Raw genomic sequence first — 12,274 nt, 5'->3', positions numbered from 1 at the left:
CTCACCAGGTGACAGTGGGCCGAGGAAAGGCGTCCACCTTGGCAGCCAGCTTCAGGGACTTGTGTCCTGAGGTAATCTCGTAGTAAGGCCCTTTCTTGTGTGAGACTGTGATGTAGGGTTTTTCTGGGGAGAGAAACGAGCAGAGAGACTTGGAATGGCAGCTCTGCCACAGCACAGAGCTCACACCTGGGATTGCTCTGTTCCCACGTGGGATTTTTTCCAATACAGACCTGCACAGAACCAAATGGATCAGGCTGTTCCCACTGCTCCCCTTGCAGCCCAGCCTCAGCCAGGAAGGGCTGTTCCCACATGGAGGAATTCCCATGGAAAGCAGAGGATATGCACTTGCATTGCCCCTGGATTGGTGTGGGGAGTGCCCAGGGCATCTCTTGTCCATGTAGAGCCCACAGGATGGATTTTCCAGGGCCTCAGCAACCACACTTGGTGCCAGCTTTTTCAAACAGTTCAGCTCCCTCAGACATCACAGAATCCCAGAAGGTTGGGAGGGACCTTAAAGCCCATCCAGTGCCACCCCTGCCATGGCAGGGACACCTCCCACTGTCCCAGGCTGCTCCAACCTGGCCTGGGACACTGCCAAGGATCCAGGGGCAGCCACAGCTGCTCTGGGCACCCTGTGCTAGGGCCTGCCCACCCTCCCAGGATTGGGATTCCTTCCCAATATCCCATCTAAATGTACCTCTTGAGTTTGTTTGAAGACATGGGAGCTGACTCTCATTGACTAATTAGAGATTTTAGATGATCAATGGTTGACTTTCTCCCTAGTGCCATTTCAATCAACAGATTTTGGCATTATCCTCTAAGCTGAGCACTGCTGGTTCCTGGTCCATCCTGGTTTGGCTGCAGCACTCACCATACACAGTGACAGTGACATTGGCCTCCAGCCTGGTGACATTGAATGTCCTGCAGATGTACAAGCCCCCATCTTCCATGGTGACATTTTCAATTACCAGGCTGCTGCCGGCTTTGTACACCACATCACTCTGGTCCATTGTTCTCCTGGGGTGGGGGTGCTGGGAGTCACAAAACACAGGGTCAGAAAGCAGAGTAAACTGGATTATTGTGCTCACCCTTTCCAAGGTTACCAGTAAAGGAAAGCAGTGATTCATATCAAAACCATCACATCTCCCCATCACTGAAATAAATAATATAAAAGACAGATCAGCAGGCAGAGCTCTTGTGTGAAGTTTCATTATCAAGTCTAATAAGAGAGAGAAGCAGAGTGGAAATGTGGCACTTTGTACTGAATTCTGGGCAGGTAAACAAGGGGATGCATCCCAGCCCTTCTCCAGGACTGAATCCCAGAATCTCAGGGTAAAACTGCTGCAGGGTCAGAGCTGTGCTCTGAGGGTTTGGTTTTGAGGGTTTTTTAATTTATGTTGGTCACAGTCAGTATTTTTTCTGTATTAAAAACCTCCTGGTTTCTAAAAGAAATATATTATGACAGAAATATAATATATTATGACAGCCAAGTGCCAATGCAAATTCCTGGGGAACTTTAGAAAGCATTATCGCTTTCGATAGGATTTTTGATCCCAGAGATTTGGCCAAGAAGTTTTACATTTATAATGTTAGAAATATAAAGAGAGTTCATAGGAAAACTAAACTTTTCCACCATATAGGGTTCAAGAAACCAAATTCATTCAGTAACACTGTAGTGCCTGGACCTCTATAAATTCTATATTTTCTGTAGTTTCCTCACTGAAACAAACTCAGACTTTTTTTTTAAGAAAACAAATAAAAATTAATCAGTTTTTAGGAATCACATTTTACGCCTTCCCAAAAGGCTTAGATGTTTCTTTACAATGCATATTTTGCTGAACTAAAAAGAAAAAAAAACACAATTATTTTAATTCTCGACACCAAACAGACCCAAGAATAGAATCTCAGACAAATGAACTGATCTGGGAAATGATCCCCCTCTGTTTTGTTTTTTTTAGGAGAAGTGAGAGGGTTTGGTACCTCAAATGTTAATTCTCTTACTTATTTCTACTTCAAATTTGGCACTTTTATATTGTATCCACAGAAAGCTCATGACTCAGAATTTACATTTCATTCTTTGGGGATGATTTCCACAGGTTCAGCTGTGTTTTCCTTTGCTTTTTCCTACTTCATAAATACCAAAATAGATGAGATTGACAGTTTACAACCTGCATTTGAGACTTGTCACTGTGAGACAGCCAGGACAGAAGGAATGAAGGAGTTTTTCTTCCCAAAAAGAAGGAAACATGCCTGGCTTTTCTTGCCAGGGTTTATTTAGTGAGGTTTGCAGTTTAATCTGCAGGTTCAAGTAGGGTAGAGAAGTGTTAGATTCATGCAAACACAAAGTTCAATCAATGACTGGCTTATACATAGTTGGATAATTTCAGAAGAAGTAATAATTAGGTTTTGTCATCCCTGTGAATTTTGGGAAGAGGGGGAATGTAGGGATTCCATGCACTCACTGTGCCACGGGGGCACGTCCAGATGAACTCGACGCGCCCGTTGATAAAGGTCTCTGCTTTGCACTCCAGCTTGAGAGTTTCTCCAACCAGCAGCTTTCTGGCACTTGCCTTCAGAGCCAGGTTCTGTATTCTGCCCTCTGCAATGGAAGAGGCAAAGCTGTGAGCAGCAGCACTCCCTGCATCAGTCTGGGATCCACCAGTGGATCCCTGCTCCCATGGACACAGTCAGGAATGGCTGCCCTTCCATGTGCCATGGCTCCAACCCTCTCATCAGCTCCACAGAAAAGAGTTTCCAAAGGTGACTCCTCCTTTGGAGGGCCTCAAAATGAGAGGATCCTCTTTTGCTGGACATGAGATGTGTTACTCCTGCCCTCTCCTGCCCACCTCTCTTTTCTTCCTGAATGGGATCCCCAAATCCCCCAATAGGATCCCCAAGTCTTGCTCTTACACCTTTGTCAATGCCTTAAATACATCAGCTCTGAACGTCCATCAGTTTTTGGTGCTAATACCAAAACCACACCTGGGCACTGACAGTAACACACGACAGAAGGGGATTTCCTGGATCCTTTTGAGCTGCAGAGGGATGGCCTAAGAGATTTTGTAGGTTGGCATTCATGATTTTAATAAAAAATTATTCAAACAAGGAATAAAAAGGAGAAAGAGAGAGATTTACAGGACTTTTATTTGGCTGCCACACAAATTTACAAGCCTGTTGTTCAAAGCTGAGTGCTGGTTGTGTAGAAAGATGCCATGAGCTAATGGGAATGAAGTCCAAGTAAATAGAAGATATATGAGGAGATAAAGAACATACAGGGAAAACAAAAGAAAAATAAATTCTAATTGGTTTCATATAAATGCCCAGCACTCAAAAATTTAATGTTTAGTTGCTTCAAATTCAGATTTTAATTATGAGATGAAGCTCAGCTGTAAATCCAAGGGAAATGGTATAGTAAATCACCAAGAGAAAATCTATAAAAAGCAAAGATGTGAATTAGCAGTGTAGTGAGGTTTTTATATGATGATCACACGTGGTTAATGACCAGAAGCAAAAAGAAAGCTGCTGTTTGCTTTATCCTGAACCAGCAGTTGTTTTAATGTAAATACAGCTCAATCCAAGCAAACAAAGCCTTGGTGGGGTTTGAATAAAACACTCCTGTTTTGTACCACCTCAGCACTTGGTCATTTTTCAAAACCAGGAGTGGCTTCAATCCAAGTTCTATTGAATAAGGAGAAAAAAAGGAAGAAGGAGTTTACTTTTAGCATTCCAGCTTGGACTTGCCACAGATGCAGCTCAGGGAGATGTATCAGGTAGAGCTGAGGCTGAGCAAGGAGTGACACCCAGGAGGTGCCAGTGACACTGAGGCACTCACCCAGTCTCTGGGCCACGTAGTAGGAGTTGAAGACGCTGCCGTTGACTTGGGCCGAGCATGTGAGGATCCCAGAGGGCACAAAGGAGTGGGAGGGGATGAAAAAGCCTCTCCTGGGGTCCCACACCATCTTCTTGAAGTTGATCTCTGCAGAAGAAGGGTACTGCAAGGGAACAGACAAGGAGTGAGAATCCCATTCTCCTTGGATTGCTCTGCCTTAGGGGCATGGCAGGGCTTTGACCTTCCCCAGGGCTTTGGGGTCTCTGTCCACACTGATGTGCAGCAGCCAGAGCAAACAGGAAAGCCCTCCCTAAGGCAGGAGTGTCTCTGAAACTCAACACTTGGGCAGCCACTTCAGGAGTCCCAGTGCTCTCAGATCTCATGTGTGGGACTCATTTCCCTCATCCCTTCTTTGGAAATCCTTATAAGAATTTTGTGGGGTGATCTTTTCACAGGTGTTTCCTCCCAGTGCCACATGGAGCTACCACACATTTTCCTCATTGTACTTTAAAAGCATGTGTGAAGTTAGACTTTCTCAAAATCAGAATTGTTCACTAACTCATCTGGCTGTGGTTATCTATGAGCTCTGGTCTGTGGGCACTCCCCAGATTCTCTCTATCCCACAGAAGGGGGTGAGACACTCTCATAGCACCCCAAGGATTGCCATGGAAGCAGCCTGGGTGACTTAGGAGTGTAAATCACAGAAATAAAGGGGCTAAAGCACTTTTGGGTCTAAATTCATAAATACTTGTAATGTTGTGAGATTCTTGAAAAAAACCTCTCAATTCTGCTTATGAGGAAGAAGTGAGAATAGAAAAGGCAAATGTGGAAAACAAACTGGAGCAAAAATTCATTTAATGAGAATGAACTCTCCTCTGTCTATCCTTGGACAATACCAGTGTTGAGCAGCTTGGCTTTTGTTGGGGGGAATAATCAGTTTATTGTTATTATTAACACACAGGGAAATCCTTTATTTGCTAGAGGGAATGTAATTTACTTTCCAAAAATTTTGAAAATCCTGGATTATAATGTACAGAAGAACTACGTGAAATTAAAAGAGCTCTCTGAAATGCCCAGGGAGTCTCAGGGGTTTGCAGGTGGGGGAATGGAAGCACAGGTAGCTCTGGCTTTCCCAGCAGGACACAGGGAGGCTCTTTAGGACTGAGGATGCTCTTTGGGAGAGTTGAGATCACTTCTGCCCCAAGAATGAAAAGTTTGGGCAAACCTCAGTGTGCCTGCAGTTACCTCATGGTAATTAATTTTATTTGCTTCTCCCTCCTCCTCCTCATATCCTGGCTGCTCAAAGGTGAGGCAAGGAGAGGTTTTCCTTTTCAGAGAGACCCTGCTTCAGCTTTGGGAGCTAACCAAGGGCGTGAAAGCAGGAATTTCACCCCTGATGGAACAGTTCTGCTTCTATTCCTGTTGAGGGCAGCTCCTGTTTGTCTCCCAGCAGTCAGGACTCTGGTTTGGCAGGGCAGCTTAAATTGGATTAATTTTAAACAATCCTCCTGTTCCACACAGCTTGCAGCTTGGGGCTCTGGACACACAAGTGACCAGGCTGGCCTTGGTTTGGGTCAATTGTTACAATTCCAGCATGAACCAAACCCAGAGGAATTCTGGCTGAGGAACTGGTGGTGCTGCATGGGGAAGGGGGGACAGCCAGACAGTCGCTGTCTTTTGGAGCAGCATTTGTTCTGACAGCAGTAGGAAACAAGGATCTCTTGTAAATGCTTTTGAAATAATCAAGCTGTGGCATCTCTGTTTAGAACCATGAGGAAAAATAGGAAAAATTACAGAAAGAGATCTGAAACCTGAGGCATAATCATGCTTTAGCACTCGTGAAGGTCAAAGATGGAAGTGGCAAATGCACACTGAACCAGATCAGTGACTAAACAGATCTGACATGACTGAAAAAGCTTTTTTTGCCCCGAATTAAAATCACATTAAGCAAAATTAAAAGCCTGAGCTGTGTGTCTAAAGCATGAGTTTGTTAATAACAAAGATGATATATTGAGATAGCTGGGATCTGCTTAGTATAAGCAAGAGGTACCTTTCTCTGAGCATGTTTAAAGAGAGTGCAATGATTTTAAAGTATAATGGTAACATAAGGAACTTAATTTACGGTGGCAAAGAGTCCATTTTCCACAAGAATAATAAAACGTGATAAAGCTGAACTTCAGGGTTTGGCAGCTCTGCTCCCCAATGCCTGGGGGAAGGGGGAAGGAAAAATAACCCTACTCAGGAGGCCCTTTTCAACATCACACACAGATGAAACATCTTCATAAAATATTCACAAATACCTATTTAAACAATCAAACAAAAAAGCGTCAATGCTGCTCGAAGGAAATCACAGTGGCTTTCCTCCCTTTGAAGTGTTGTCCTCCCTGTCCAGTTGTCTCCTGGAGATTAAATTTGGAAGGAGAGGATGTTCTAAATTTGGCTGATGGCCTGGCTCACCTCTCCTCCCCCATGCTCACCTCCGCCCCTGTCCTGCCCTGCTTCCTCCCGGTGCGGGAGCCGCCACCCCGGCACTGTGGCGCTGCCTTAGGACTTCAGCTTTTGTGTTCTTCAAACCCTGCACTGCATCAGTGTCTAAACTCCATCCAGAGCGTTAGTTAACTGTCTTCACATTTTGGTCAGACAAAACAGTTCCTCTAGGCCTGAGATTCAAGGACACTTTACTGCCTCAGGCCCTGAAAAGTATCAAGAAAAGTGTTTTGGGGGGGAGCAAACTGGGGGAATATGACTTCATTGCCTGAAGCTGGAATTGGAGGATTAACCCCTGATATGTAAATGGACCAAACTTATAATTGTCTGAAAAAGTCGTGACCATTGTCCATCCTGGGTGTGTCCTTGGTGGTTTCTGCACTGCCCAAGGTGAACCTACTGAAGGCCTTTAATAAATTCCCACTTTGCTCTCTTAATCCCCTCTAGCCTCTGTTCCAGGCAGCCACTGAAGGCATCAGTGGGATTCCCAGCCAGGGCCAAGCCAGCGGTGCCATCCACAGCTGGATCCCAGAGCTTCCCAAGGTGCCACGTCCCAGCAGCTCCCAGCTCTTTTGGGATCTGTGCCCAACCTCTGCCTCCCTGCCCTGAGCCCCAGCTGCTCAGCCTTGGAGGGGGAAGTCTTCTGGGGACAGCTTTTTGTGGGAGAGATTTTGGTGGAGGTTTCATTCCAGCAGCCAGGCTGTAGTTTGTGTTTGGAGAAATGACTGGGAATTTAGCTGGGAAGCAGGAAGAGCAGGGCTGCTCATCAATAATAAACGTGGAAATGTGAATTCCAAGGCCAGCCTGATGCTGCCAGGGTCTGCAGCACTGCTCCAGCCATGAATTTGGTGAAGCAGGCTCAAATCAGAGAGGGATGTTTCATTCTTATAGCCAAGGTGGAAGGTGGTAACACTTATCCAGTCTAAAATGATAACTGGAGAGGAGCCTCTTTCCCCACTTTTTGAATCCCTGCTGATGAAATTTAAAATTAGAGATCTCCAAAGCAATAAGGCTCCTGCTGTCCCTCTGCACCTCTCCTGGGAACGTGCCATGGGTCCCAGCAGGTCCCAGTCCCCCATGATTCCATGTGCTGCCTCCCAGGAGAAGGGGACGTCTGAGGCATGGAACTGCCACGAGGAGCAGAGGTGCTTAGACCCCTCTCTGCCATATCCAGAACAGCCTCATCCCTCACAGTCCCTCCAGAACAGGCTGGAAAAGGGGCACAGGATGAGCTCCTGTTCCCTTCAGGATTTCCTGAGCTGTCAGACTGGCAGGGGAAGGGAAGGGCACAGAATTCCTGACGTAAAATGCAGGATTGGAGCCAGGAGACTTCTGTCCTGTTCCTCACTCCATGACAGGCTACTCTGGAGTGCTGAAGCCCTTTAAATGAGTGACTCCATCGACTGATCAGGGCCCAGACCTTAAATTTCCATTTTTATTATCCCAAACAGCCTTGGCCTGCACAGACTGTGCTGTAACCTTGACATTCAGGTGTAACTGCTGCCAAAGGGATGGATGCTGGAGCCATCTATTCCCAAGGCTGAAACCTGGTTTGAATTGATGAAATTAAGCAAAAATGGGCAATTGTTCTAAGGAGGTTCAAGGTATAAAGAGAGAACCTTTCAGAGAGAGCCAGGTGTTATGCAAAGAATTTTGAAGGAAAATAGTGCTTTGTCATCAACCTCTGCCAATTTATGGAGGAACACCAAGCCACAACATAAAAAAATGTGCTCAACTCAGCCTAATCCCCAAAAAATCCTTCTACCCAGTTCAACAGTAACACACTGCAAGAACAGGTTCACGTTTGTGGATTTTCAGGATCTTTGCAATTATTTATGGAATTTACCCAGCTTTATACACCTAATTTTTTGTTTTTCCCCACTTTATTGGCAGCCCAGAGCTTGAACTGAGCTTTTCTGAAGGCACCTCTTACCTGGATGAGCTTGGGTCTGATGTCTGGCGAGGTGACCCGGCAGGGGATCAGCACTGTTTTCTTATCATCCGTGATGTAGATGATGTCAGGGTGTTCCGGGTGCATCTCCACAAATGGATTCCTGTAGTCTGCAGGGAAGAGAACATGGATTTGGAAAACTGCTCAGTCACTGGAAGGGCACAGCAGTGTGAGCACTGAGTTGCCCAGAAAGGCTTCCTTGGGGTCAGGACATGCAGTGACATCCTGCCACTGTCACACAGGGGTTAGAGCCAATGACCATTGCATTTAACCCCATGTTCATCCAGAAATTGCCCAGAATGGCACATTTCTGAGCAGACACATGAAAACTGCATGGATTACCAGCTCAGGATACTTCTGGGCTTTAGGAGCTCCCTGTCCTTCACCTGGAGATATCAACATTCATTTCTTGACTGATGACAACCTTTGCTTAAGGAATGTCATGGAAATACCCCAGGGCTGTCAGCTGGAATTAACCCTCAGAGAATCAGCTCGGTGCAGAGCTGGAGCTCCTCTGCTCCACAAACCACTCCAGCTTCACTCCCAACCACACCAAGGCAGGGATGGACACAGCAGAGTGGCCGTGCTGCCTTTTGTGGGGCTTGGAGCTTCATTTTAGCCCTGAGAACTGGGAATTTTGTCCTTGGCAGACAAAAGGAACCATGGGCTTCATCAGGAGGTGATCAAGTGTTGGTTGGAGCTGTGTGTGTGACAGGCCACGTGTGAGGTGGTGATGGTGTTTTACAAAAGGCACTTGGGGCACTGTGCAAGGACCAGAGAGATGGGATTCGTGTGTGCACCTGGGACAAGGGGCTGAGCATGAGCACTGGACCCAAGACAGATAAAGACCCAAAATCTGGCTGATTTCTCTAATTTGTAGTGCTGTTTTTTATGCCAGCTTTTCTTCCACGCCACTGGTTTATTCTGGCTGGGCTTTGGCATAAGGGCATTGCAGGAAACATTATGTGAGAGAGATTAATTAGAATTAAAACATTAGATCTCTAATCTCCCCACATTTAGGAAGTTTCAGATACCCATCTGAACTTTCTGGTCAGGCAGGCCCTGGTTCTAATCAAGCCTGGAGCTGAGAAACCTGATCTTTGAACTATAACTTTGTAGTTTGGTCCAAGCCCCAAAATAAATAGGAAATATTTATACTCATTCCAGTGTCTTGTGCACTTTCCCAAAAATGCAAAATTCTCCTGTTGAGTCACATTATGAAAATGTGTTTAGTGTTTATCCCTGCAGCTTAATCCCTCTGCAGTCTTGCTCTCCAGTTGAGCCACACTGGGAGGTATCAAATGTGACAATATTTTTATTCTACTTAAAAGAAGACACTGGATAATTAAAAGGAGATCATTGGGTTATTTGTGATAGGAAAAAGCAGAGAAAGTAGATTTTTGTCTACTGGCAACAAAGTGCAAAGAGGTGTCAGGGGAAATGTAATCACAATTATTTCTTGTCCTGTGGAGAAAAGGAAGGTCAAGGAATGTGCCACGTGACAGGGGATGGACAAGGGTATACAATGGATGGAAAAGGCTATAGGATAAAGATACAGGCCAAGAGGAAATTTGCTGGGGAAAAAAAATTAGCTTCCTGATACCAAACTATCCACAATTCAGGATCAAATTTTGACTGAAAAGATGGAACCACTGAATTTAAAATTATTTCTGCCAGTATTTTCAGAAAGAATTTCAGAACAGCACTGTTTGTTTAAGAAGTAACATAAATCAAAAGAAGGCAGCTAAGCAAATATGAAATAATCCTAAAAGGCAGGAAAATATTGAACTGTGAAATGATTGATGCATCTTAGTCAAAACAGAATAAAATGTCTCAAAAATATTTCCTGTTCAGGAAAAAAAATATAATTATTTAACCCATTCTCCACCATCTTTCCAAAACTCCAAGACTCATCTCTACCACATTTTCTGATTCACAAGGGACCTAAAATTAATCTGCCTTTTTCCAGCTGACAACAGGACAGGTATGGTGTTACCGATCCCCCTGATGGGAAGGGAAGCAGGGATTTACAGGGCATGTGACAGAAGCTGCATTTCAGTCCTAACTGATTTTTAATAGCAGCCTGCTCCTGAATTGCCACATGTCCAACCAGGGCTGCAGATAAACTATCCCAGATAAGCTACAGTCTGAACTGGAAGCCAAATTAGATAAATCTGGCTTTCTACCATCACTCTTTGAAATCTTGATGGTATCTTAAAATCACCGTGCACTTAGCAGCAGCAAGAGGCAGTTTCTGGGTGATAAAGATTGGGAAAAGGAAAGGATGGCTTCAGCTGTGGTGATTGTTAATCACTAGTGGGTGTTGGGTCTCCTGGGCATCAATCTCACTGTGTTTAAAAAAATAAAAAGAGGAAACGGTTTTTTATTTTATGGGTTCTCCTCTTTGCTAAGCCAGTGAGGTGTCCTAGAGCAGATGGCTGTGATTTGTGTTATCTCAGTGATTTGTGTTATCTCAGTGACTTGTGTTATCTCACTGCTTTGTCCAGTTTCTACCCAAGCCTGGAGAGTTGTCTCCCTATGAAAGGGCTTTTCCTTCTCTGTTTCCATCTGCAGTATCAGAGCTCCTGAACAGGTGGGGATACCTGTGGGAGCCACTGGGATTGGCCCAGTTGGTCAGAGCAGGGTGCTAATAAAGCCAAGGTTGTGGTTTTGAGTCCTGTTTGGCCATTCACTTAAGAGCTGGACTCCATGATCCTTGGGGGTCCTTTCCAACCTGGAATATTCTGTGATTTCAGCTCCTGGAGTGGGGGTTCTGCTGTGGCAGCAGCTTGTGGGGCTGCCCTGCTCCAGCTCTGACATGAGAGCCCCTGCAGGAGGTGAGGGCTGCACTTTGGCCATCAGGGGACAGCGACAGGGCCAGGCAGCTGCAGGGGAAGGTCAAGCACCTGGGTCTGTCCCCGAGGCCAGGGAGGCTTTGTTTCCCTCCCTAACTGTGGAACTCTGTGCAGAAGGAAAAAACAATGTCACAGAATCCCAGAATGGTTTGGGTTGGAACCTTAAAGCCCATCCAGTTCCATCCCTGCCATGGGCAGGGACACCTCCCACCATCCCAGCTTGCTCCAAGCTCCATCCAGCCTGGCCTTGGACACTTCCAGGAATGGGACAGCCTCAAGTATCTCAGTCATCAAGCACTAAAGAGCCCCAAGACACAGAGAAGAGCTCAAACCGTGTGTCTCCTGCTCCAGCTGCTCCAGACCCCCTCCTAAGCAGGAGCAAGGCAATGCCATTGGGAAGGAGAGGCTTTCCAGCACTTTCCAGGCAGCTGGGCTGCTCACTTAGCAGATAAGCAAATATGAAGTGGCTCAGCTTTGGGGCTTAACAGAATGGCAAAGGATAAATTCTGAGCTAATCAACGCCAGCTGATACCTTTGTTATGGTTTGTGCAGACAAAAAACCAGATCCTTCTTGAAACCCCTCAGTAGTTCAGACTGACGGTGGCGTGGACAAATGATCTGCTGGAACATCAGGAGTGTCACTGCCAGCTTTACAACCATGCTCAGCACCTCCAGTCCACCAGCAATCAGTTAACTCCTTGTAAAAAAGTCTCTCAGAGACAGAACTTCTTGAAACAAAAGGGACAGGGTCACTTTTCTTTAAAAATGATAACCTCAGCCTGGAGGAAGATCTCCAGTTCCAGGTGGTGTAAATCAATTGCACTCAAGTGTTGCAATCTGGAGAGCTGTGGCATGGGAAATGCAGGTGTTGTCCTCGCCACAGTCACCAGCACTGAACTCTGAGGGGAAATTCCTCAGTAAAGAAACCCTTTATGAAAACAGAATATTTCCCTGTAGCTTGGCCCATCTGTTCCTTCCGAGCTGGGAAGGTGAAATGCCCTATGAATCTCACCCAGAAAGAAACACCCAGCAATTCCCGGGGAATAATTAAAAAGAATGATTTACCGCGGGCCGCAAAGCTCGTTACACGTGAAGAAAGACAAGAGCTGAAGCACGGTGGGGGCTTATCAGCTGCAGCCGCAGCTCGGAGCC

At 45.7% G+C, this 12,274-nt stretch overlaps 1 protein-coding gene across 2 annotated transcripts in view; it reads right to left on the bottom strand.

Moving 5' to 3' along the window:
* LOC102034196 (vascular endothelial growth factor receptor kdr-like) overlaps positions 1–12,274 on the bottom strand; it is a 127,099-nt gene that overhangs the window by 70,198 nt on the left and 44,627 nt on the right. For both annotated transcript variants that reach the window (XM_031063374.1, XM_031063375.1), the window contains exons 4-8: positions 8,250–8,377; positions 3,833–3,992; positions 2,463–2,599; positions 872–1,031; positions 6–123 (exon numbers count right to left, since the gene is read on the bottom strand). In XM_031063374.1, coding sequence (XP_030919234.1) covers positions 6–123; positions 872–1,031; positions 2,463–2,599; positions 3,833–3,992; positions 8,250–8,377 — 703 coding nt within the window. The remainder of the gene's footprint in view (positions 1–5; positions 124–871; positions 1,032–2,462; positions 2,600–3,832; positions 3,993–8,249; positions 8,378–12,274) is intronic.

Source organism: Geospiza fortis, unplaced genomic scaffold, assembly GCF_000277835.1.
Source record: "Geospiza fortis unplaced genomic scaffold, GeoFor_1.0 scaffold117, whole genome shotgun sequence".
Lineage (NCBI taxonomy): Eukaryota > Metazoa > Chordata > Aves > Passeriformes > Thraupidae > Geospiza > Geospiza fortis.
This window is presented reverse-complemented; position numbering and strand designations above follow the sequence as displayed.